This window comes from Setaria italica, chromosome I, assembly GCF_000263155.2.
Source record: "Setaria italica strain Yugu1 chromosome I, Setaria_italica_v2.0, whole genome shotgun sequence".
NCBI lineage: Eukaryota > Viridiplantae > Streptophyta > Magnoliopsida > Poales > Poaceae > Setaria > Setaria italica.
The window spans coordinates 26781442-26809201 of record NC_028450.1 but is presented as its reverse complement, the minus strand read 5'-3'; the positions used below and the strand labels follow the sequence as shown (position 1 = coordinate 26809201).

Below are 27760 nucleotides of genomic sequence, written 5' to 3'. Positions count from 1 at the left end.
CAAATTAAGTCGTTAGCCTTTTTTTTAAAACAAACTTCTTTAGATCGACCAATTTTATTGAAAGATTCATGAATATGTATGATATGAAACTAGTTTCGCTAGATAGAACATAAAGTACATTTGCATAGAGCATTTATTTGGTATTATAGATGTTAATATAGAAGTATTTGTTTATAAACTTAGTCAAAATTTGCACGACATATAATTTTGAATGGATGGTGCAGTATACAGTGTACTCCTTCCGTTTCAAATTGTAGGTCGTTTTGGCTTTTCTAGATTTATAGATGTTTGTATGCATTTAGACCTACACCATATTTAGGTAAATACAAACATCCATGCACCTAAAAAATCAAAATGACATATAATTTGGAATAGAGGAAGTATATGCAGTGGTGTGAAGAAATTCACATGCGCTCCACCTCAGAACGTGGTGTGCAGCAATTGATCAAAGTAAACTTTAAACGTTGATGTTCTGTTTCCATTTCTGGACCTCGTTTTTTCGAGTCCAAAAAACGGAGGATGACCTTTGGCCAGACTTTTACGTGCACGCAGGGCAGGCAGGAAAATGGGTATCGACAAGACTCGGACATGCACGCGCTCTAGACAGAAACACAAAGGCAGCGCGCGGTCGGTCAAGGCGTCAAGCTTCTTGAAAGTTGAAACAACACCCAGTGCCAGTTAATACAGCTGGTTACAACACCATGCTCAACTGTTGATGGGAAGAAACACATATAACTTGCATCCCCAGCGATTTGTCCATGGCAAATGTACGTTGTACCGCAATGCATGTCTATGGATTGGATGGGCTCTTTGTTTTAGAAGATCCGTGTCACTACGCTCTTTATAGGTGTATCCGGTGTTCATTAGCAAAGGTAAACAAATAGAATACGGGTCAGATTAAGTTCTTGGCAAAAGGACCCAACAAAAAAGAGAAGATACAGAAAATCCTGCAGAAACGTGAGCAACATTTTCCCCTTTTTTCTGTGAATTGAACATTTTCCCTCTTTTCTCTACTCCTAAAAAAAGCAAAACCGAGATAGAATTTCGTACGTCGTGCGCCTTCCGCTCCATTCTACCGTCCGCTCCCACCTGGGTTCCTCCGCGCATCTCGCGCGACCCTCCGATGGAACCGACGTCGGCAGCGACCGCGCACCGTCCGCTTCCCGTCCTCCGCTCCCGCGCTTCCCGCACCTCCGTCAGATCATCGCCCTGCCTTGCCCGCATACTCGACATCGCTCGCCCTGCTCCTCCGCCGCCGCCACCTATTCTCGCACGCCCAGCGCCGCAACTCCTCATCCCGCTCAACAAGTGCCGTGTCGTCGAGTTGTACCTCCCCTGGAAGTGCGAGTCCGAGGCGCAGGAGGCCAAGGTGAAGGGCGGCGCCTCCATTGGCCTCATCCCGGCCACCGCAAAGCTCGCCTGATCCGGCCCCGGTCCGATCCGGTTGATTTAGGTGAGAAGATCCGCGAGGCGCAGGAGGCCAAGGCGAAGGGCGGTCAGATCCGGTTGAACATTGGGAGTCTCATCATCGAGGATTCAAGAGGTAACACCGTCTGGCAAAGTTTTGATTCACCAACAGACACTTTCCTGCCAACACAACACATCACTGCTACCACAAAGTTAGTCCCTACAACTCAATCGCATAGTCCTGGTAACTATATCTTCCATTTCAGTGACCTTTCAGTCTATCACTTATCTATGGTGTGCCTGAAGTTTTGGATATATACTGGCCGGACCCTGATCAAACTCTCTACAAAATAGTTCCAAATGTGATGTCCATTCCATTTAACCAATCCAATTTGATCCAATTTGTATTGCCATGCTTGAAAGTAGTATCCTCATTGCCAGCATAAGTAGATGCGATTTCTGGGGGTTTCAGATAGATGCAAAGTAATATCCTACTTAGCTGTGATTTCTGGGAGTTACAGATGGATGCAAAGTGTGTTTTCAGTCAGTGTGGATTTCTGCATCATTAGTGACACCTACCTGATTCTTCTGGATGAGACATTCCACTATTTCTGGGCTAAGCTCAAAACCAATCCTACACGTGTATAGATATAGAATAGAAATAATTCTTCAAATGAAAAGGCAGATTTTCTTGGTTCGAGATCATTGTTTGTTTCCTGGGAATGTAACATTTGCTTCTTTGGTTTATGTGTGATTTCCTAGAAAGTTGCTGGATATATTCTGAAATTGTGTTATGCCAGAAATATGAATTGCAGAATAACTAGGATCGTGCCCGTGCGTTGCTACGGGCAATAAAAATTTTATAATGCAAGATATTAGATTCAACGGGATAAGAAAAATATAAAACATGTATAATCATGAAATAAGTATATCATTTAACCAATCCAATTTGTCAATGGGTCGAGCTCATCTATGGACATTGATAATTTACCACTACATATTTTCTTTTCAGATACTTTTCAAGAGGTAAAGAGCAAGCATGACAAGAAGAAAGAGGTGAGTTGACACTGATTTTCTAACTTCAATGTGCCCATACCATCCTGCAATATGCAATTCGTTTGATGACTATTGGCCAGCTTTTATTTGCACTATTTATGAATTGCTAACCAGCCATTTTCTTGCACCTGGTTTTGAAAATTAAATCTATTTGTGCTACTGACTTTTTTTATACTTTGCAATTCCCTTGCACCAAAGTTAGCATATTCAGCTACAGTTTTGGACCATTTTATTTTTAGAGATCCTGGACCATTTGATTTTTCAGTTTCCATTTATGTTTCTGAAATAAAGTCTCCACTTGATAGCACTGAGATGTGAAGATGGAATTTCATTCAGTGGTTCTATGGAGAATGTCTGAATTCCCTCCTTGATAGCTCTGTCCCATGTGTTATACATGCAATGGTTAAATCAGCTAATGAAATTGACTTCATCCATGCAAATGACAAATACGTGTTGAGGGTTTCATTCCAGTCATAGTTAAAAGTGTAAAAGAAAAAATCCTATTCAGATATGGTCAGTTTTATGCAATGTTTGTGAAGAGAGGAACTGATGATTTCAGGGAAATTGGATAGACACTGCTGAATGTAGCATTAACAATAAATGCTTCAATTCAATTTCAGAATCTGAATGCTTTAGAGAAATCATCGAGATTGCATCTATATTGCATAATTACCTCTTTGTTTGTTGTACACATAGACTTGAGTCAAAGTTGTATCCACCACACGTCGAGAGCCTGTTGTATCTCACACACACTACTCCACTGCTACAATATTGCTTGGTTTCTGCAATTCATTTTTTCAGCAAGCATAGTAGCACAAATCTTCAATGGAGTTTAGTGGAACCAGATTCGGTGCTATCATTATGTTTTGTGGCTAAATAGTAAAATGCAGGAGGAGCTGAAGTATCATGTGAACGGCTTAAGGAAGCACAAAATATTAACAAATCACTTTCTGCATTGGGTGACTTCATTTCAACTCTTGCTACGAAAAGCAGCCATATACCCTACAGGTTCGTGGTATTCATATAACTGCATGTGTAAGTATGTAACCCATTTGTTTTTATCGCTCACTATTTTTGTGCCTTTTCTGGTCAGAAATCCCAAGTTGACACACTTGCTGCAAGATTCTCTAGGTAAGATGATCTGCTTGCTCAAGGAAAACCATTTCCATGATTAAAGTCTAACATTTTCCTATATTTATTTTTTCACTTAGCCATATGATTAATTTTCTCTGTTCCTTTTGACACTGATAATAGGAGGAAACTCTAAAGCATTGATGTTTGTGCAAATTAGCCCATCCGATAGTGATGTATCAGAAACCTTGAGTTCATTAAACTTCGCCAGCTGTGTTCGGTGTATTGAATTGGGACTAGCAAAGAAGCAAGTTGATACTGTTGAACTTCAAAAGACCAAACAGATGGTGAGTTTTAGTTGTGCATTTTCCTAAGTTAACTGGATCCAATCTTATATGATATACTTATTTCATATTTATACATGTTTTATATTTTTATTATCCCATTGAATCCAATATCTTGCAATATAAAAATTTTGTTGCCCGTAGCAATGCATGGGCATGATCCTAGTTCTGAAAAAAAAAAAAGGAGAAACGGTTGCCAGGCTTGGGGGACAAGGCCTGACGGATTGGATTCGAATGATAAATAGGCCCAGTTTCATTCTGTGCGTTGCCGAATGAAATCCAGCGGCCTCGAAGCCCCCCAGAACTCAAAATCCACGGGCCAGCTAGCAACAACTTCGGTTCGGGTCTTCTGTTTCTTGGCACGGCACACGGCAGGTCATAAAAAGGAAATTTGCTGAGAGATTTGGTCAACACCAGCCAAAAAAAGTGAAAAACTACTCCCATTCCAACCTGGAAATGAACCATTAATTGGAACTACGGAGGCACGCCGGTCAGTAGTCAGCTACTATGCCCTCACAAACCCGTCACTCTTGCTAGTTGAAGGTAGCTAAAGACTGAAGAAGAGAGGGGTTGAGAGTGGGGGATGAGCGTCAGTTGTGGGGAGGACGGCGGCGGAGGGTGTCGGAGCGTCGGTTGTGTGTGGGTGGGGAGGGGGGGTGTCGGGGGAGCGGTGGGCGTGGAGGGGTGCGCGTGTTGGCCGAGCGGCCAAGGCGCGAGGTGGCGGTGGCGAATGGGATAGGGTTCGGAGGGGAGGGAAGGGTGGATATTTTGTTGGATGGGTCGTCAGTATGTGGGCCCGAGTATGCATTAGCGCGGGATAGAGCGCGCCGATCAATTTTTCACGCTCGAGTGAATTTTTTTGCCCGGGTTTTGTGCGCGCGCCCCGTGGCGAAAGATTTCCCATCGGTTTTTTCACCAACAGGAACTCTTTCCTGGCAGTTCTATACGCACCGTCAAGAACCGCTAAACCATTCCTGTCGGTTTCTTGCTATCCTGACGGTTCTACTAAGCCGTCAGGATTTAGTAGGCTGTTTCCTGTTGGTTTTCCCCATCCGACGGGATTGGGTGAAGGTTCCTGTCGGTTTTCTTAAAACCGAGGGGAAAGGTTCAAACCGACAAGAATTTTCGATTTTCTGGTACTACCCGCCCGCCCCCGAGGGTGACTCCGCCGGTGACTCGGCCACCCCGGCCATTGCCGCCATTCCCCATGCCTCCGCGCCGCCCCCGTGGGCTGCGCGGATTCGGCCGCTCAGCCTGCTCCCCACGCTCCCCACGCTTGCCCGTGGCGCCACATCCTCGGGAGCCTCCGTTTCCATGCTATTGGCAGGCCGCCACACTTCTCCGCCGGGTTCTCCCCGTAGGCCCCGACGGGATGACCTCTCCTTCCCTAGCCTCTCACCGGGGGAAGCCTTCCGTGAGTATGTTCTGAGGAACTTCCACACCGTCGTCTTCAGCCAGGTTTCTCAGCCTTCCCCCTTGCTGACCCCTCCACTCTTTGGGTCTGCTCCTATTCGCGTCATCCGTCTTGTGATTCTTCTTGGATGCGCAACACCCTGAACTTCTGGCTGGACGGCGCGACTCCGGCGGTCCCGCTGGTGGAGGTCTTGCCATTCCTATTCCACGTTATGGTCTCGCGACCGTCCATGGCGGGCTTCATCGTCACCCTCGGCGAGCTTCACCAGGGCCGCTGCGTTGTCCACTTCTTCCCCGACAAGGCGGCGGCGGCGGCCTCCATCCCATGTTCGAATTCACTGCCGGTCGTTTTGGCGGGATCTTTCACGGGCCGCTCCGCTAGTGTGTTGACGCTCGTTATTAACATACTTTTAGTGCCATTTAAGTGGTATTTTCATACATATTCTTATACTAACCCGCCACTTGGCACCTGAAATAAGTGGTTCTGGTTAAATTTGGCTATCAGTAGTGGTAGTTTTAAACTAAATTTGAAAGACTTCTAAAACTCTCTAATTTGGTTGCTCCTGAGTAATGAAATTCGAGTATAGTCCATAGTGAAAAAAAAAAGATGCGGAGGGAAGTATACTTGCCGTTTTTAAGCTCTAATATTGATGGTCCCCCTCTGCTTTTAATGGCATGATAAATTTTTTACCTTTTCAGTTTTGAACCTCAAATGCATGGGTCCGGATCGTAGAAAATAATCTTAGGGGGTGTTTGGTTCCAGCTTGCTAAACTTTAGTTGTTAAAGTTTAGCAACTTTTAGGTGCTAAACTGTCAAACACCCTTGCTAAAACTTGCTAAAGTTGAGTTGCTAAAGTTTAGCACTTTAGCAAGTTTTTGGTTGCTAAAACTTGCTAAAAGGTGGGTTGGACAACCTATACCTCTCATTTATTGCTTGTCTCCCCCCTCCTGCGTACCATTAATAAGGGTAGATAGGTCTTTTTACAGCTCATTAAATGCCTTTTAGCAACAGTATCCAAACAGCTTTTGCTAAAGTTTAGCAAGTAAAGTTTAGCAAATTTTAGCTGCTAAACTTTAGTAAGAATAACCAAACAGGGCCTTAGTATCATGCAGATTATGTCGCATGACCCAATAGCTGGTTAAAACAAAGACACTATTTTAATTCGTATACTTCTCTACTTAGCCTGCTGTAGATACCCTGCTTTATTTTCCGCTATGCAAAGCTCTCTAGCACAAGTCTCTTGTTATGTTCCCCTCGGGCTCAGGGAGCAGTAGATATAAAGAAAGAAAATGGAGATCTGGAGGCTGGAGCTGCTCCGATCCGGTCTGTTCAATTCACCCAGGCACGTTCGTTAACGATGAGACTCCACTCCCTGGCACGCTGAAGATCACGCGAATTATTTGCATAAGGTACGAGATGATGCCGGCCGGAAAAAAAAAGAACAACGTTGAACGAAACCGATCCAAAGGACACTTAATGGCGATTAACAACTTTACATATTGAGACGGATAGGTCTCGCCAGTTAGGTCCCCGAGACACCAGCATTAGTTGTTTCAATCCCTACTAAGCCCTGGAGCTGAAACTTAGCAATAAAACATGACGCGCTTCACATTGTCCTTCACCACAGGAATACGCCTAACTGTGACACTATTGGCTCCACTGCTTGAAGCTCCAGAAGAGGAGGGAGCATATCCTTCACCTCTCGTCTCAGGTGTCGTGGATTCCATGTACACGCGACCCCGCGATGCCATAAGATGGGCGTAGTACACAGGAGGCACTGCAGAGTTTGCGACAGGTAACCCATTACAAAAGCACGTACGACACCCATGTGTGTCCCCTGAGGTGATACAATTTTTTTTCAAACTCTTTGCTCAAATTATTCAATTTTGGAGCAAATGATCCTGGACGCGGGATCACATCCATTAACTTGGAATGGTTTGGCCTTTGGCAACTATACCATTAAGTACTTATGTCCATAATGGTCTAGTTGAATCTTCAGTAAGAGAATTCTTACTATTTGCATGACCAAAATAGAATTGCAAATTACCAACATCAGTTGGTGGAATGTGGATGTACACATCGCATTCATTTCAAATTCATCAAACTGCAATCATACGGCTCTCTCCGTTGCAATCTAAGTACGTGGATATTTAACTTTCAGTCAAAATTTTTATCCCACCTGCATGTTGGTTATGTCTTGCACATACCAATATCACCACCTTAGCATACATTTATGGGCATTGAAGATCCTAGAGGTATCATTATTCGTCATTCCTAGCATACCTCGGATCATTCATAGGGGATTTATTCATAGCTCGTATGCTGATCACTTTGAGGATGATTCCAGTTATTAGGGGGGGAGATTTATACCACACATAGAATGCCAAGAATCAGGAGTGGATGTTACATGTTGACATTCCTCCCTCACAAGTATCCATGTACTAGAGAATTTGGACTATTAGTTCGGAATCTTATGTTTGCAAATCATTGCAAATAATTTGCCAAACGCATTTACTCACTAAATGTGTCATCTGATTTACATTCTCATTGTGCTAGAAAGAGTGGAGGTACCTTTTCAAAACCACTTAACTCCCAATAAGAGGGGGAGAAGTATGGTCATGAGGGTTATAGCTTCTTGCAAGCTTATATGGAAACGAAGAGTAAATGCTAAATCTACATCTAGTTGATTGATACCTCATGGATATTTACTATCCAAAGCCTATGGATGTTCTACGTCCAAAAGCCTAGCATATGTGTACACATATTCAAGCGCTGGTCATTGGAACGTCCTAACTCTGTCATTGTGGGAATTGACATATAGTTCAAGGGTCAATATTTTCACAAGCAATATTGGTTCTACTGAGTCAATCATACAAAGTTTACAAATGTCCACATTTCTCCATCTCATATTGCCCTACACCTACTGGATCCAGACCAAAAGTCCTAGGAAAGAGTGTTTCTACACTCATTTTAGGTCAAATCAAAGGTGGCAATTGAGGAGAATTGCTCTCACTAAACAATGATTGAGTAATATCTTACTCTCATAATGCTTTCTCTAAGGAAGCAAGGTGGTGAGATAGCAAGAGCTTGTAGCATATGGTTTCACATAGAGACCTAGCTAGCATACCTCCGGTATGTGTGAAAATTATGTTCCTATATTTGATCATTGGCAGATCTTGTGAATCTGATAGATTCAAATATACAAGTCCCAATGGACTTTGTGTTATGAATCAAAATTGCAACATACGTTGTGTACAACTCAAGTCAATACATGACTTGAAACAAACAGTCAGTTGATTGTGGTACACTGACTGGGTGAGTTCCTTCCTTGGAAGGGTTACTCCCAACCACAATAATTGCATATGTGTGTTTGCATCAAAATCTTAATTGGATTTTCTATCATCTCCAATCACACACAATAAATCATGTAGTCATCTTAAGATAGATTATGAGATGATGATTTGGATAAAACCAAATCATGCTTAAGTCTGCAACTTAAGTATATACATTGGTCTACCAATATCCAATGATATTGGACATTGTATCCATCAACACTGGTCATTTAATCCCTAAAGTGGATTGATATCCATTTCGACCCTGTGATTAAACCTTTGTGCTATCAAAGCGCATATGTATCTTGCAAATCGCAACAGGCCTGATATTGCATTTGCAGATACTTGCTAGCTTAAAATAATGCATCTCTAATAACACCATTTGGTTGGAGAAAGATATCCATTGATATCTATATTGTACTAAAGGACCTTGACTTGTCATTAGATAAGTTGAGATATGATCATAGTGGGATATGAAGAAACTAGCCAACATCCCCATATTATATGCCAGACCATAGACCGATCCCTTTGTGGTAGAATTCTCATGGGAGTCGTCATAGACTCTAATGATTATTCCCATATATCATTCCAAAATCTAAGATGTACTTGTATGACTTCGTTGAGTGATCAATTGTGATTCCATTGAATCATAACTATTATCTATCAAGATAATGGTGCTTGTATTGCTTGGATGCAAACATGTTATGTGAGAGCAATATTACTATATTGTCCGCAAAACGGTTTTTCCTCATGTATTGTAATACATTTGAGGAATAACCCTATTGCAAATTCAACATGCGAATACTTTGCATGTTTACTCACGAAGTCTCTACCAACTTTCACAGTTCAAAAGTGTTTGTTGGATTGGTATGCGATGGCTTTGAGGTTTGCAAGGTTTAGGGGGAGTCTGCCGTACATACATCTATGGGCCCACAAAAAGGTTTGGACAATCCTAGATACAGTGATGGACACTGGGATGTGTTAGAGATGGAGACTACGGTGTAGAAAGGCATGTTCTACGTGGCAAAACAGGAACTAGTCGAGGATTAGGAAAACTTCTCGTAGCAATTAGAGTAGGACTCATCTAGTCGAATCCGACTAGTATTCTTGTAAACAACCGATCTGTAACCCTACCCCCTGCAATATAAAGCGAGGCAGGAACCCCTCCAAATCAATTCAACCCAACCAACACACAGGACGTAGGGTATTACGCAATCTAGCTGCTCGAACCTGTCTAAATAGTGTCTTCGAGTTCACCTTTGAGTTCTTGATCTCGGCAAGCCCCACGCACAAACACTACCTCGGGCACGCCCCTCGGTAGGTTGCTAGGTCTAAACACCAATAGCTGGCGCGCCAGGTAGGGGGATCTCGCGAAGAATCCATTGGTGAACTCGAAGGCCCAAGTCATCATCAAGCCAATCGTCACGTTCGAAGTGGGCATGACGTTCATCTTTGGCTCCTCGGTTTGCGTCGCAGAAGGCGCTGGATACTTCCATCGCCATATTGCGCCAGCCCCGGAGAAGAAACAGCACCCCATGAAACTCCAGCGTTAAGCTCTGGAGGATCTCATCGAGAAATTCGGCGAATTTTCAATTTCTGACTTAGTCAGAGGCTGGGGGGATGAGTCCGAGTACAACTCGACTTCTCCCACTAGTCGGACTGGTTTTCACGAGCAGGCACTTAAGCCATCATGCGAATCAAACTACAAATCAAGTCGATTCCCATTCGGACTCCGAAACATGGGTGCTATTTGAAGGGATACGAGGTAGGCTACGCTAGCGCAAAACAAAAATTACCGCGTAAACCAGGAAACTGTCGTATATGGATCACGGGATTACCACTAGACGCGCAGATGCGGAAGTTGATGAAGCACGTGGGGTAGTGTAAACGATCACACGTCGATGCAGTGTAGTCGAACACGTCCACGTCCAGCAGCTCCTCAGCAGCTCATCCACGTGCAGCGCCGTCCTCCTCGCGTGGTGGCTCGTCAAGCTCCTCGTCAACTCATCAGGCTCTCGTGCGGTAGCTCGTCCAAGTGTTGCAGATGCAACACCTCCAAGGTATCCACACGTGTGGGGAGGAAGCGTTGCAAGCCGGATTGCTAGATCCACGAGTGCAACAAGGCGAGGGCGTGGGAGGCGCGGCTGCTGCTCGTGCGAAAAGGGATGAAACCCTAAGCCGCCCCCACCCCTCAATATATATATAGGGGTCCCTAATGGGCCTCTGGGTCTGAGGCCCATTAGTACTCCTAAACCTGGTCCATTCGGATCAAATCCTCATTAGGCTTCCAACCCCTTAAGTGTGTGACACCCTATAGGTTCGTATACGTATAGACATGGCGCGAGTACTCCTACTCACCCAATAGTTGGTAGCAACCTCTAGCAAGACGTGCCAACTCCTACACACACACAAAGATCATATCAGACGAACCATCACAACATCATGTACATGCTATTCCCTTTGCCTCACGATATTTGGTCTAGCTCCAAGCCGACCACTTTTCTCGATGCTGTGATTCGGAATCCCTTTCTAGGTTAACTCTTAACCTCACGTAGCATGGCCATGCATTTCCAGATCCAATCACTCGAGGGGCCCAGAGATATCTCTCTCAAATAGAGAGGGGCAAATTCCATCTTGACTAACCATGCCTCACAACATGCTTCTTAACAAACTCGAAAGCTACCTTTATAACTACCCAGTTACGGTGTAGCGTTTGATAGCCCCTAAGTAAGTCGATCCACATCTTGAGTACATGCGACAATATCAGGTCTAAGGACAAAGCGTACACATTGTGTAAAGAGAGAACTATGTAACTCGCGTTGGGTCAGTCCTAGCACATGTCTCTACACGTGCCCATATTATTAGTTTGACATCTCCATGTCCATGACTTGTGAAACATAGTCATCAACTAATACATGTGCTAGTCTAATATTCATGTGTGTCCTCACATGAACTCCGACTAGGGACAACTTTTAGAATAACCATACAAGTAAAGAGTTTCACAGACAATTCACATAATTGCAAATCTATTCAAGTAGCCTTTAATGGATATTCAAGGAACACAATATAAAACATGGATACAATGGAATATCATCATCTCTATGATTGCCTCTAGGGCATACCTCCAACACTATTTACCAAGCTACCCTGTCCAGATCACAATCCAACATGGATATGATCGAGGACCTCGACTACTACTCGGACCTGGGCGAGGAGACCTCTTTATCAGGACTACAGCAGGGCCTTGTAATTACATCAACTTCACATGGTAGATTCATCTATTGGTCCAACATGAAGCCACCTGCTCTCACCAAGAACGACGACTCGCGCCTTATTGCCTACCTTGATACTCTCCCGTACCAGGAGGAAACTCCTCTGTCGCCCATCTACGAAGAAGGCGGCTCCACGGAGGTCATCACTTTAAGTTCGGGAAGCTATTCTCCGGAATGAGAACTCTTCGCTCTTATTGCTACACAAGAAGGTGAAGAAGAAGAGCAACCAGAGAGAAATCCGCGGCACGAACATCATCGGGATGATGTCTCGCATGATGAGCTCACCGCCAACGTTGTCGGAGAAGAAACTGAAGCTCAAAGAACTCGACAAAGAGCAAGAAACGCCGCAAGGGCAGAGCGCCGCCACCGCCTTGTAGCAAACCTGCCAATCATGAACCTGGACAGCGCGTTTGAGGCAGTTCAATCGCATCAACATCATACTCATGTTGCCACCATCGCATCCATTGATCTTATTACCCGCGCAATACCACAAGACAAGTACACTAGGCAATTGGCTGAACTGGCGGAGCACCTGTACGAGCAACTCGATCAAAAAACTCAATACATTCAATTCCACACACCCCCATCCCAGCATGGCAGTAGCCATAGGCGCACTCCATCCAAACCAAGTCAAATTAGAGGCGCCAGACCAAGCCAAGCTGGAGCAGAGGGTAGTTGGGCAGGACCCTCGAGAGGCCGTGACCACTGTGGACCCAACCCAGAGCCTGAATGCACAGTATAGGATCTCTGTCACAAGATCAACACCGGCCGTGACTCCCGTACAATCATTGACAGACTCCGCCGCGAGCGCGAGCAAGAAGTTGAGTACCCAGGAGAGGATTCTGACGGATTCCCTACCTTCTCAAGATGAGTAAAGAGGACAATTCAACCCAAGAAATTCAAACTTTCGGGAATCACCAAGTACGATGGCAAGCAGGACCCAGTCCAATGGCTGCGGTGTCACTCACTGTCAGTACAGGCGGCAGGAGGGAACGACGACACAAAGATCATCTACTTCCCCATTTGCATGGAGGCGGCGCCATTTACATGGCTCGAATCATTAGACAAGAACTCCATCGACACATGGAAGGACCTCAAGGTGGCATTCACCAACAACTTTGTAGGGGCAATGCAGCGTTCTGGCAACAGGATTGGCATGTCTCAAGTCAAACAACAACAAGGCGAGACCCTGCGCAGTTACCTACGTCGTTTATTCGACAAGAAGGCCACAATCATGGACATCACGGAGCGCGACTCCATAGATTGCTTCCAGAACGGTCTCTATGACCGTCAGATGTTCTAGGATTTTGGCAGGCGGCACCCCGATGATATCAAATCCCTTAAGATCATGATACAGGCGTGGGTAGATGAAAAATACAAGAAGATTGAGAGGTTTGACTCTAACCGCAACAAAGGCTAGAACAACAATAATCAAAATAATGGCCAGCGCAATGATAAGAACCGCAACGATCTCTCCAACAATGACAACCGAAATAACTACTCGGGATGTCAGAATCGCAAGAGAAAGCCAGATAGGATCCCGTTCAGCAAGCTCTTGAAGAAGCAGTGCCTATGGCATCCGTACCATAAGCACTCTGCGATGGATTGCTACAGTCTACACAAAGTAATGAAAGACCTGCCGAAACCTTCTGGTACTAAAGACAAGGGCAAGGACAAGGAAGATGATGACAATGGTGACAACGGCAAATTCTAGAACCCTTTGAACACCATCAGCGTCATCTTTTGGCGGCACATTGGGTACCACCACTAAGCGGTCCTAGAAGCTCGCCCTTCTAGAGATCATGTCCATTGAACCAGCAACACCAACATTCCTCAAATGGTCCGAGGTGCCAATTACCTTCTCCAGGAAGGACCAATGGACTAGTTTCTCAGACCTAGGACGATATCCTCGTGTCCTGGATCTAGTAGTTGCGGGCTCCAGACTCACCAAAGTACTCATTGATGGCGGTAGCGGTCTCAATGTACTCTTTGCCAAGACTTTGAGGAAGATGGGCCTCGACATTACTGACATGCTCACCCCAACAAACTCTCCGTTCTATGGGATTGTCCTCGACAACGCGACTGTACCTCTTGGACAAGTGGTTTTGCTAGTTACCTTTGGGATCAAAGAACACTACCGGACAGAGTACATCCGATTCTAGGTGGCAGACTTTGAAACATCGTATCACGCTATCCTTGAAAAACCTACATTAGCCAAATTCATGGCCATCCCGCACTACGTGTACCTAGTACTCAAGATGCCAGGACCCAAGGGAGTACTCTCCTTGCGCGGAGACTTGAAAAGATCACACGATTGCGACACGGAAGCCGTGGAGCTAGTAGCGAGTACTCAAGTGCCAAATTCGATAATGTAAATCTTCGCCGCTTCTAAGAAACTGCCCCCGTCAGAACTCGAGATCCCAGAAAAGAAGTCGGGGGCAACCAAGGTCAAGCCGGCAAGTGAAGTAGACATCAAAGCCATTGACCTTGAAACTAGTTATAACTCCAAGGCAGCCTTGATTGGTTTAGGGCTGGATCTAAATAGGAAAGCGCGCTCGTCAGCTTCCTCCGGACCAACCATGACATCTTCGCGTGGAAGCCATCAAATATGCCGGGGTGACCAAGGAGTTGATCGAGCACTCATTGAATGTGGATCCAAAAGCTACACCAAAAAGACAACGCTTACGCCATTTCGCCTAAGACAGAAGGGAAGTCATCAAGAAAGAGTTGGCCAAACTGCTCGTGGCATGCTTCATAAAAGAAGTCTATCATACAGAGTGGCTGGCCAATCCCGTCCTAGTGCGAAAGAAAAACAACAACGAGTGGATGATGTGTGTCGACTACACGGATCTCAACAAGCACTGTCCAAAGGATCCCTTCGGGCACCCTAAGATTGATCAAGTCATCGACTCGACAGCTTGATGCACCCTACTCTGCTTCCTCGATTGCTACTCGGTATATCACTAGATAGCTCTCAAGGAAGAAGACCAAATCAAGACCATGTTCATCACCCCATACGAAGCGTTTTGCTACACTACAATGTCATTCGGGTTGAAGAATGCAGGCGCTACCAATCAACGGGCAATCCAGGAGTGCTTCAAGAAGCAGCTACACCACAATGTAGAGGTGTACGTGGATGTCGTGGTTGTAAAGACCAGAAATCCCGACGACTTGATTGCAGATTTGAAAGGAACCTTCGCAAGCTTGGGAGAATTCCAATGGAAGCTAAACCCAACAAAGTGTGTTTTTGACGTACCCTCCGAAAAACTACTCGGGTTCATCATCAGTCACCAAGGAATTGAAGCCAACCTCGAGAAGATCTCCGCCATCACCGATATGCATGCTCCATCATGCATCAAGGACGTCCAGAAGCTGACTGGATGCATGTCAGCCCTCAACAGATTCATCTCAAGGCTTGGAGAATGGGGACTACCTTTCTTCAAACTACTCAAGCGGCAAGACAAATTCCAGTGGACCAACGAGGCGGATCAAGTCCTGCAACAACTAAAGGACTTCTTATCAAAACCACCGGTCCTCATGGCGCCAAAGCCTAATGAAGACTTGCTGCTTTACATCACCACGACTACTAATGTCATCAGTACGAAGATCGTGGTTGAAAGACTAGAACCAGGCCATGTATACAAAGTACAGAGGTCCGTCTACTTCATCAGCGAGGTGTTGTCAGATTCTAAAGCTAGGTAGCCACCAATTCAGAAATTGCTATATGCAATACTACTCGCTTTGCGAAAACTATGACACTACTTTCAGGAGCACAAAATCTCTGTTGTCACAGACTTCTCCTTAGGAGAAATTCTCCATAATCGGGACGCAACAGGAAGACTATCTAAGTGGGCAGTAGAACTCGGAGTACTATCCCTAGAATTCAAGTCAAGGACTGCCATCAAATCCTAGGCACTAGTCTTGGCAGAATGGCGAGAAAATCAACTACCAACGCCAGCAGAGCGTCCAGAGCATTGGGTCATGTACTTTGACGGATCACTCAAGCTCGAGGGCGCCGGCGCAGGGGTACTCTTAATATCTATCAAGAGCGAACAACTCAAATATGTCTTGCAAAATCTTTTGGGAGGTATCTAACAATGAAGCTTAATATGAGGCGCTTCTGCATGGGCTTCGCCTGGCAATTTCATTAGGAATCAAGCAATTGTTGGTTTACGGTGACTCACTGGTGGTAATCAATCAAGTCAACGACAAATGGGATCGCCATAAAGACAACATGGATGCATACTGCCTAAAAGTACGCAAGTTAGAAAACAAGTTCTTCGGTCTGGAGTTCCACCACGTGGCTCGCAACAACGTAGCCTCAGCCATCTTATTAAAGCTTGGATCTACTCGTCCTCAGGTTCCAGCTGGGGTTTTCGTCCATGAGCTACACAAGCCATCCATAACAAAGCTGGCGCTATCAAAAACCACCGATCGAGGTCACGACACACCAGACTGGGAGGTTATGATGATCAATGTAGACTGAAGAACCCCCTTTATTGACTACATCAAAGAGCACAAATTACCTCCAGATAAAACAGAAACAAAACAAGTCTCACAACATGGCAAGAACTATGTTCTAGTCGAAGACAAGCTCTACAGAAGAGGCGCATCATCAGGAGTACTCATGAAGTGCGTCTCACGATAAGACGGCAAGGACATACTGGAGGAAATTCACAAAGGCATCTGCGGCAATCACGCATCCTCATGAACTATCGTGGGCAAAACTTTTAGAGCATGGTTCTATTGGCCTACAGCTCTCACTGACATCAAGGGACTAGTCCACCAATGCAAAGGGTGTCAATTCTTCGCCAAGCAACAACACGTCCCTGCCTACAAGCTGATCACCATACCACCTTCTTGGCCCCTCGCATGCTGGGGGCTAGACATGATTGCCCCACTGCCTACGATGCCTGGAGGATTCAACCAAGTACTGGTAGCGATCGACAAGTTTACCAAGTGGATTGAGGTAAAGCTAGTAACCTGCCCAAAGGCAGATAGAGTACTTGACTTCCTTGAAAAAATTGACCACCGCTACGGCTTCCCCAATCATATTATAACAGACCTGGGCTCCAATTTCAACAACCACGAGTTCTGGGAATATTGCGAGAATAGTGAGATTGACGTCCGGTACGTCTCTATCGCTCATTCGAGGGCCAACAGCCAGGTTGAGCGTGCCAACGGGATTGTACTGGAAACTCTCAAGAAAAGTGACATCGGAAACACTAAAGGGGGCAAGTGGCTCAAGAAACTACCCAATGTCTTCTCAGGGCTTCGTACCCAGCCGTGCAAACCTATAGGGCATTCTCCCTACTTCCTGATCTATGAATCAGAAGTTGTCCTTCCCACCGACGTCATGTGGAAATCTCCAGTAGTTGAGCAGTACGAGGAAGGCGCAGCAGAAGAAACAAGGCGTATAGACTTAGACAACCTCGAAGAATCTCGCTGTGCAGCACTCATCCAGTCTGCAAGGTACCTTGAAGGAATCCGCCGATATCATGATCGCAACATTAAATAACGTTCGTTCAATACAGGCGATATGATCCTCAAGTGTATCCAAGACACCAAGGGTCTGCACAAGCTAAATTCGTCATGGGAGGGACTGTTCATCATCTGTTAGGTCATTGGACCTAGGACACATAGGCTCCAACATCTCTCTAGTGAAGACGTCGACAACTCGTGGAACATCCAGCAACTTTGTCGATTTTATCCTTAGTTTACATATTCATGTAAATTGGCCTTCAGCCTTAGGTGTATAATTACAATTCAATAAAGCAGATTTATTTTTCATCATAAAACAACTACTTATTTCTGTGTGATTACGGCTTGCAAAAGCAAGTTTGCGGAGCTATTCAGCTCTTTGGGCTATATCTCACAATCCGCAGCTTGTAATAACAAGTCTGTACCAAGCTCTTCAGCTTTTAGGGCAAATTTGCCTACATATGGCTTGTAATAACAAGTCCACAAAAGAAATTTTTTTGAGTTATTCAACTCATCGGACAAAATTATCCAAAAGCGGCTTGCAAAGACAAGTCCGCAATCAAATTCGTGAGTTAATCAACTCCCTGGAAAAGTCTGTCCCTCGGTGGCCTTCAGAAAAAGAAGTCGTTAGCAATTTTGAAGTTATTTAAACTACCCGGGTTCCTACCTAAACAAGTTTGTCTAGTCGCGGCTTATAATAAGAAGCTGGCAGTTCCAGGCTTTTCGAGAGCACAACATCTGAACAACTCAGAGAGGTTGCAAAGACAGGCTCTAGTCAATGAAATCCTGAAGAGTCTACTCACCTAAGAAGTATGACTACCCAGATGCCCTGAGTACTCGCACTCCATAGAAATGAGTCACATCCTAAAGTATTCTAACCGTGTATCTGAAGAGGCTCATCAGAGTAGCCTTGTGCGTAGACACTTACGACTACCGTACGAGCAACTATCAGGGTAGTTCGTAAGATGCACCAAAAAAACAAGTCGATAGCAATAACAACAACAACAAGACTTATAATTATTCACACTTCATTCATATCATATTTATATTACAAAGGATTGATGTTCACTTTTTACAGAGACTACTCAAGGTCTAAATGTCTAGCTACTTCTGCAACAGGAGCTAGGTCCGCCTGCGGATAAAAGGACTTCACAAAGGCTAGCCGCTGCTTTGAGACCAACTCCGCTATGTTCTGGACGTAGCCAATGAACTTTGCTGGCACCTCCTTAAGTACCTCAGACAAAGGGTGGGGCTCCACTCCTTCAGCTAAGGGCTCCACCATGTTTGCAACGGGCTGAGCTGCTTCGATTAGCTCCTTCAGAGCAAGCTTTGTAGCCTCAAGCTCAGCCTCGCGCTCTTGGGGGGTCTTCATGGTGTTGACCAAGTTGACCTCCCCGTCCATGCACATCTTCTTCTCCTTCTCCAGGTGATGCTCCAAGTTCTCGTACAATGCAGACATCTTGTCATGCTGGTCCGTCACCCGGTAGTAGGAGTTCTGCCAGTCAACAGCTCGGCCTTGGAGATCTTCCTTTGTTTTCTCGAGCACTACAGGAATAACACAAAAGGAATTTAGTATCACCAAATAGAATCAGTACTCAAAGACCAAAGGGAGAAGACCAATTACCTTTCAGTTGCTACTTTAGAGATTTGTTGCATTTCTGGAGGCAACCCTTCTCCTCCTCGAACTGTTGGACGGTATTCCTATACTCGGCGGCTTGACTGTCGTACTTCATCAGTAGCTGGGAGGAGTACTCCTGCTCCTTGGCAAACTCCTGGGCGAGGGCCTCAACACAGATTATTGTGTCTCCATAGCCCTGGAGCATCCGGGACTTCCAGCGGGAGCGCTTGATTACGTCCTGGAAAATAGAGCAAGTACTTGTGTCAAGATACGGGTACCAATTTCAAAGTTATGGAATCAATGGGATCAAAAGCTTACCACTGCATATTTGCCTACACGGCAATACATTTCCATCATCCCCATCTCCAACTCTATATTGAGCAGAAGGTCATCAATTAACTGAATATCTTCAAGATTGACTCGTTTAGCCAGCAATGGCTCCTCGTGCGCTTCAGCATCCGATGCGCCCAGTGGAACCAAGGCACGGCTGGTCGACAGGCTCGCTCGAAAGGTGGGATGGCTGCAACACTTCCAGCACTTCAGCAGCTTTGGTCTCTACCTCTATCTCGGGGGCTACAAGTGTAGCCACGACGCCAGAGGTAGTCACTACTGCAACCTCAGGCACTGGTGGCTCGGGGGCTGGCACTACAACATCAGTTAATGAAGAAATCACGTCCTGCATCAATGCAGCTACAAGTGATACGACACCTGGATTTGTTGCCGGAGCAAGTTGTTCCTCTGGCGGCAGACTTGTTGGAGCCGGGACGATGTCCTGGGCCGAGTGGCTATTGCCATCGGTCACTGGCTTCAAGCGTGGACCTAAGACAAGTTGTTAGAAGACATACTACAAGTCAATAACAAGCTACAATTAGTACTCAAATGGAGTACCAGTACTTACTTTGAGGATCTCCTCAGCTTCAAAGAGGGCTCCCTTGACAAGCGCATTGGCTTGATGGTCGGAGACGGCTTCCTTGATGCGGCTTGTTGGGTCGCAGTGCGATCCTCGCTAGCCTTCGTTGCCATCCCTGTCTCTCGAGTAGTCTGTGCGCTGGTAGGGTTCGCCCTAGCAACGAGGGGTTCTAGGTCATCTTCAATCTCGATGACCTCCTCAATTGCTGGCAGTTGCTGCAGCACGACTTCAGTAGTTGTCCTCTCTACCTCAGTCAGCTCCTCGACTACCTGCAAACCACCAATGCCATATTGAGTAGACTTACTAGTACTCGATCCTTAGGATCTTTCCCTTCTTTGAAGGTTATTACTGGTGGAGGCACGTCTTCGACAGTGAGAGGCTTCTTCGCCGCATGCTTCCCTGCGACGGTCTATTTCTTCTTCGACAGTGGCACTAGTCCAGCCTCTAGATCATCTTCAGCCACGCGCTTTGATGACCCGAAGGATGACCTAGCCTTGTCGGATGACCGGGCCTTGAGCACGAATTCCTCCACAGCTTCAGAGTCCAACCTGCTAAAGGACTCAATTTCATCTTCTTCCCCCTCCTCAGCTTCACTTTGTACGATCGCAGCCATATGTACGTGAGGAGCTGCATTGGAATCTTCTGATCCGGGAGGAGGAGGAGCGAAATAGTACAAGTGTATGTCTTCCAACATAGGCAGACAAGTCAGTACATCAAAAATTACCACAATCAGTACTCGGGGGCTGCTTCCATGGGTACTTACACTGCTTGGCGGGTTGGCGGCGCAGAATTCCCGCACGATCGTCGGGATTTCGCTTGCATTCTTGAATAGGAGCCTCAACCATGCTATGACTTCATCAACACTGAGCTCCTCCAGCAACATCCTGGACGGGTCATTGACGCTTGAGTAGTCATATCCCCATGTACACCGAAGTGACAGGGGTTGAACTTGCCTCTTCATGAAGCTGAAGGCTACCCCAACTCCTGTTAGCCCTTGTTGTTTGAGTTGGGAAATTTTGTCCAGGAGCTCAGGTAGCTGCAGGTAGCCTCCGTGGGAAGGGTCATCTAGCCACTTATTGTTCCAAGTTGGGCGGTAGCCTTTTAACTTTGGGAGCTTGGGCTCGTGGTTGCCGATGTAGCACCACTTCTCCTTCCATCCCATATGCGAGTTAATCAACTTGTAGTCTAAGTACAAACCCTTCACCTTCTCCCTTATCTAGATACCAGCCCCTCCGACTACTTCCGTGTGTTCTCTCTTGGGCTGAGGCTTGACGCGGAAAAATTTACAGAAGAGCTGGAAATGTGGCTAGATCCCCAAGAATGCTTCGCAAAGATGCACAAAAATAGCGGCATGCAAAATGTTGTTGGGGTTGAGGTGGACAAGTTCAATCTTGTAGTAGTCCAAGAGGCTGCGAAAGAAGTCGGAAGCAGGCAATGCAAGTCCGCACTCATAAAATGCGAGAAGATTACCGTCCCATCCACGTATGTCTCCGGTGGCCATGAGTTGGTGAATGCAGATCTCCAGTTGATGACATCTTTCTCCTAGAGGAGGTTGGCCGCTACAAGTGTCTTGATGTCCTCTTCCTTGAGCGATGATCACTTCCATACACACGCAGGGAACGGTGGAGCGGTCTGGTCAGTCTTTCCATACTTGGGAGCCGATAGTTGGATCTCCTTCTTGTCCGCCTTCTTCTTCCCGCCTTCCACTGCCTTGGATGCAGTCGCTTTCTTCCCCATCCTTGTTGCCACGAGGGTCTTCCTTCACATTCACTCGGGGGCTCAGTGGTGGGGGATGGCGGCGCTAAAGCTCGAGGATCGGGCAGCGGCGGCGCTAGGGCTACAGTGCAGAAGATGAAAGAGCAAATGGCAAGGGTAAGCAAAAGTGATATTTTCCTCCGTTATTTGTAACCACAGTGACAGCAGCAGGATTAAAGGGAATATTCTGGTTTAATGGCCCGAAGATTTCGCACCTGATTGGCAGTTTCCATTATTTTCGGAAAAGATAAGGTTAATGTTGATGGGTGGTCACGTTGACCGAAGGTTGACCCTTATACCCACCTAGTCGTGTAACGGCTCAGAGGCTGTGTGTCACGTGCCCATCGGCTAAAAAGTTTTTTTGGGTTTAAGGAAAATGAGATCAAATTACAGACCCTCAGCCTGATTCTTCGATTCAACCTAAGGCTCGGGGGCTACTCCTTATGGAATATATAAAAAATTGAAGATTGAAGATTCAAAACCAAGTTAAATGAGATTTGAGCACATTCTAACCCCATGGCAGTGCTCGAGTACGTTTGAAGACTCAACACGATGAAGTACTTGAATAGCACCAAAACAAGTCGGAAAGATCTACAAAAGTACTTGGAACTGCTGCATTTGACTAAAAAGTTCTCGGGGGCTTGTCGTACATACATCTATGGACCCACCAAAAGGTTTGGACAGTCCTAGATACAGAGCTGGACACCGAGATGGGTTAGACATGGAGACTATGGTGTAGGACGGTATAGTCTACGTGGCAAGACAGGAACTAGTCAAGGATTAGGAAAACTACTCGTAGCAATTAGAGTAGGACTCATCTAGTCAAATCCGACTAGTATTATTGTAAACAACCGACCTGTAACCCTGCTTCCGACAATATAAGGCGAGGTAGGGACCCCCTCCAAATCAATTCAATCCAACCAACAGACAGGACGTAGGGTATTATGCAATCTAGCGGTCCGAGCCTGTCTAAATCATGTGTTTAAGTTCACCTTCGAGTTCTTGATCCTGACGAGCCCACGCACAAACACTATCTCGGGCACTCCCCTCGATAGGTTGCCGGGTCTAAACACCGACAGAGTCTCCTCATGAATTATAACCTATCCATGCATCATATTGTACTCTTTTCTTTTTATGAGTTTTCCTCTCAAGGTTTCTCATATAAAAGTTTTTAATAAGGCAATATCAATACAAAAATATATGTCATATCTTCTATTTTCTCGATCGGGGTTTTTAAAGGTGGTATCCAAGACATATCATCTCATATCTTCTCCCTTGAAGGGGATTTTGAGAAGATATCAAAGTCATGCATTGCTCCGTAAACTCTTATGGGTTTGTGATTGAGCAATGATCATATATGCCATATCATTTTCTCCTTATTTTTTCCACTGAATTTTGAAGGAGTTTTAATGGCATATCCATATGTATATTCCTCATATTTTCCCATAGGATTTTTGGAGGAATTAACCAATACGTTGATCTCATTGATGGAGTTGATGAAGGGGGAGGGTTGTGAACCATTTATTGGTGATCAATACCAATAACTGTCACTGGCGGTTACTCACCGAAAGGGCCACACACCCTTTCACCATGACCATTCATTCTGTATATACATGTACAAACAGATCGATGCAATAAATAGAGATTTCACTCTTATCATTTTTCTCTCCCCTTTACTTTCCAGGCCTTAAACGAATGGCAATCTCAACGGCGGCCGGGATTGATGAGCCCGGACCCGCTACCCGGCTTGCTGGCGTGGCGTGCGTCAGGCTAGGGGCATGCAAGCGGGTTGCAGCATGGGGGTGTTTGGATCCTTGAGCTAAAGTTTAGTCTATGTCACATCGAATCTTTGAAGGCTAATTAGGAGGACTAAATATGAGTTAATTATAAAACTAATTACACAGATGGAGACTAATTCGCGAGACGAATCTATTAAGCCTAATTAATCCATGATTAGCAAATGGTTACTGTAGCAGCACATTGTCAAATCATGAACTAATTAGGCTTAATAGATTCGTCTCACGAATTAGCCTCCATCTGTGCAATGATTTTTGTAATTAGTCTATATTTAATAATCCTAATTAGTATCTAAACATTCGATGGGATAGGGATTAAAATAAGCAAAGGGACCAAACGGGCCTCAGCTAGAGCCGTCGCGATAATGCACCTCTCAGTTGCCTCTAGTGGTAGGTTCCTGTTACGGCGTTGAGGTCCACGTAGTACTATGCATTGCCCCGTCATTCAGTGCAGCATGCATTGCCTAACTCAACTTTTCCTTTACCCTTGCAGGTTGCACTGCCCCGACGTTCTTCTAATAATACATCCGTACGTGTTGGATCAAGTGCGTTGCTGTGTGGTCTTTTGATAGGAACGCAAGAGATTCCATAGGCCCATCCATCGAATGGTTTTCTTTTCCACCGATCAAGTGCGCGTTGCGTTCATCCTCGGAGTATCAAGTCTGGTCACACCACCACCAGAGTCACCACCACGCGAAGAAGATGGAGGCCCAGCGTGCGAGCCGGGCAGAGAGCAGGACGCCGATTCGGTCCGAATCCGGGCGGCGGGCAAACAACAGTGGCCAAGTTGCACGAGAAGGATTGGAGGGGACGGTCAAAAGCCCCCATTAATAATGTAAGGTGCCACCACCCCTCCACCCAACTTCCATTCTTGCTTTCCTTCCTGCCTTTCAACTGTACACTGGTAGCGTCGTATCGCCGTGGTCAAGTCGTCTCGGAAGCCGTATCTCGTGGCAGTACAGATAAACAATTGGCCAAGAAAGATCGGCTACCCAGTCACACTCGATCCACAGATTACTGTCCTATACTTTGATCAGTAGCTCTGCCGAATGGCATGGCATGCATGGAGCACAAATCTTTGATCATGTAGTAATTTGGAACGAGAAAATGAAAAAGAAATTGAAGATTTGGAGAAGAAGAATTGGAGCAGTGAAAGGGAATGGGGAAGAGGAGGCGCGCCGCATGCGTGATTCCGCCGCATGAGTTGGGTGACCTGCCACGCTTGATTTGCCGCTTTTTTCATCACGCTTTGTTAGGTGCTCGGCAGCTGGATCCTCACCTCTTTTATCAAACAAACGGAGCATTCATATTCGTTCGTGCTAACGCAGCTAGTGGTGGTGTGCTCGAGGTATTGCGCTTTTAGGTTCACTCTTCATTCAGTAGCGGTGCTTGCCACCAAATTGGCTAGAAGAGTAGACGTTGACAAGGACGCTCTCCGTTCCTGAAACAGGCTCCTGCCACGCCGTTTTCTGCATCGCGTGCAGCAGGTTCAGCAGCCTGTGCATGGCGAAGTTGACCTGCCCTCGAGAGGTGGGGTTTGTCGAGCACTCTGATGGATGATTGGGATCGGTGATCATTAGGACTCGGATACGATGCTCCGATCCCCACCGGCAACATAATCTCATATACCATGTGCCATGCTGGACTCATATTCCCTCTTATCCTAATCCTAACTACTGGGTAAGTAGTAGTAGTCTAGTACGGAGTAGGTGTAGGAGTGAACATGCATGCCTCAAGAACCACGCACCGCCGTGCCCCGTCTGCAATTGTTTTGTTTCCCCGTTGTTTGACTAATCGTAGTACTAGGAAGTAGTAGTAGTTGCTTTCCTAGTTCCAACGGCGGCTATGCCACGGACGTGATACATGCAGTCGTGGTCTTCAAGTTTCATTGCCGACCCGGTGATCTTGCAGATTTTCGTTGACCGTAATTCGAATGAGCAACAAACAGGTGATTTGTTCGGCCAACAACAAACAAGAACTGGGCTGAATCGAACTACCATGGAGCTGAATTTCTCTCATCCGTTAATTAATTTCTTTCTTCTACCAAAATTCTCTACCCATGTACAGGTTTGTCTTCCTCCCAGAGAACCAATTTCTTTTCTCCTCTATCGACTTTCCACCCAACCAAGAAATGAACATTGTTAAAAATGAAGGGAAAACAGAGGAATTCCTCTGTTCCATTCCTACCCAACCCATGCAACCGCTTCGCATAGTCACTCCACCCACCGGGCGGTCAGAACGGCATGATGTGGCTGTTCTTGGAGTCGTACCCGGCGAGGCAGCTCTTGCCGCTCACCTTGAAGATCTTGAGCAGCTCCGACGCCATCTGCCGCGCCGCCGCCGAGCACCCGCTCTGCATCAGCAGCAGCAGCCGCGCCAGCCCGCCCTCGCACCCCGCCGCGGCCGCCACAGCGCGCCGGTCGCGGTACCGGTGGCACACCGCCCACAGCACCGACACGGCCGCCTCGCCGCCGCCCGTCCCGCCCTTCATCATCCGGGACACCACCGCCGGGACGGCCGTCTCCGCGGACTCGCAGATCGCGGCGCGGCCCTCGGCGCACCCCGCCGCGGCCTCCAGCACGCGGAGCGCCTGCACCGGGCACCCGGCGTCGGCGGTCAGGACGCGCACGGCAGCGGGCACGGCGCCCAGACGGACCATCTCGGCGCGCGCCCGCCGCGTCGCCGCGATGGCCGCGAGGCACGAGAGCCCCGCCGCCACGGCGCTCCTGTCCAGCCCGCCCTTCTCGTCAGCGGGGCCCACGAGGCGGATCAGCTCCGCGAGCAGCGGCTCGGACTCGGCGACCGCCGCGCGCGCCGCCGCATTGCGGAGCAGTGACTCCACCAGCCTCGCCGCGTCCACGCGGGCCTCCAGCGCGGCCGCGCCCCGCAGCACGCGCGCCAGGGACGCAGCCGCGGACGGCGCGTCGGCGGCGAGCGCCGCGGCCACGCGCTTCTTGTTCTCCTCCTCGATGCAGTCGGATGCCGCGATCGCGGCCAGCACGCGCACGGCGGCCTCCGCGGCCTCGAGGCCCTCCCCATCCTTCCCCGCCCGCCGGAGCACGGACGCCACGGTCTCCGCGGCGCCGGCGGCCCTCGCGAACGCGTTCTTGTCGAACTCGTCCACGTCGTCGTCGTTTAGGAAAGACGCGAGCTTCCGGAGCGGGGGACAGGGGTCGGCGCCGGGCGCGGCGACTCGGCGGAGGAGCTCGGAAGCGGCGGCGGCCGGCGTGGGCCCGACGGCTGACGGCGCGGGTGGCGAGGACGATGAAGGAGAAGCGGGAGCGGCCGTGGACGCCCAGAGCGCGATGAGGCGGCGCAGGGTGAGGTTTGGGACGAGGTCGGTGGAGGGGAGCGGGAGCATGGTAGCCGGGCAGGTGGTGTTCCCGGAGTCGAGCCAGCGCTGGATGGAGGTGCGCTCGTAGGTGACGCCGGTGCAGAGGCTCACCGGCGACCGCATGACGTCCAGCGAGATGGGGCACCGGAAGAGGCTGGGCACCTTCACCTCCAGGCCCTGGTACTCGGCCGACAGCCGCCCGCTCATCTCCCGCCTTCCCATGGATCAATCGGTGTTCTTTGATTTGATTAGCTTCCTTGCCTTGGTGCTGTCCGCAATAGCGTTGGATGCAGGGAGAAGTGGAGGCGAGAGAATGGAGAAGAATTGAAGGGAAAGAGTTGAGGAAAGCAGGGAAAGGGGGAGTCTGGTATTATAGGCAGCGGTGGCCTTTTCGTTTTACACCCTGGATTACGGATCTATTCTATAAAGGGCCCCATTGGTCATTGGTGGCCTCCTCCCTCTGTACCAGTACCAGTCCATAACACCATACTACCATTTGCCTATTTCAAGCCTTGGTGATTTGGAAAAAAATTTAAGCTACGAATGACTTGTACAGTTCATCAACATTAAAAAAGAAAATAAATCCCCTTGCAACAAACACAATAACCAAGTGTGCCTTAATATATACTTTCTCCCTTCCAACTTAGCCCACTCTACGGGCCAGTTTGGTCATACTTCAGGGGCTCCGGCTCCTCCTACTTACGTGATACTATAGCGTCAGAGGAGCCAGAGCCGGAGGAGCCATAATTTGTGGCTCCACCGGCTCCTCCTTTAGCTGTGAAAGGGAGGAAGAGGAGAGAGAAGACCGGTTCCCGTGAACAACGTCGCTACAATGTTTTGTTAGGATTAGCCGGAGCTGGCAAAAGCTCTTCCAAATTGGCCCTACTTGGTCTTAAATCAACTACTTGTATTATGAGTAGGTGTATGTATCTCTCAACTATAGCATAAAAGTTCGTCATTCTTGTAAATA

General features: G+C 47.1%; 1 protein-coding gene and 1 long non-coding RNA gene across 6 annotated transcripts; one reads left to right on the top strand and one right to left on the bottom strand.

Moving 5' to 3' along the window:
• Nucleotides 1–1064: 1064 nt before the first annotated feature.
• On the top strand, nt 1065–24908 carry LOC101763551. Of its 5 annotated transcripts, none has more exons than XR_002678394.1 (6): nt 1065–1543; nt 2420–2463; nt 3354–3471; nt 3557–3594; nt 3718–3881; nt 23950–24908. It is a non-coding gene; the product is annotated as an uncharacterized LOC101763551 (long non-coding RNA). The 5 variants fall into 5 exon arrangements; XR_002678388.1 differs by lacking the exon at nt 23950–24908 and adding exons at nt 6920–7087; nt 23345–23547 and having other exon boundaries at nt 2420–3471; XR_002678386.1 differs by having other exon boundaries at nt 2420–3471.
• A 532-nt stretch (nt 24909–25440) lies between these two features.
• LOC101762740 (U-box domain-containing protein 27) lies at nt 25441–27149 on the bottom strand. The gene has a single exon (XM_004952626.2). It carries the CDS (start codon nt 27010–27012, stop codon nt 25690–25692), a length of 1323 nt encoding a protein of 440 aa, XP_004952683.1. The 5' UTR covers nt 27013–27149; the 3' UTR covers nt 25441–25689.
• Nucleotides 27150–27760: the final 611 nt, after the last annotated feature.

Coding starts and splice junctions, on each gene's coding strand:
- LOC101762740 (XM_004952626.2), bottom strand. CDS start 27,012: ATGGGAAGGCGGGAGATGAGCGGGCGGCTGTCGGCCGAGTACCAGGGC.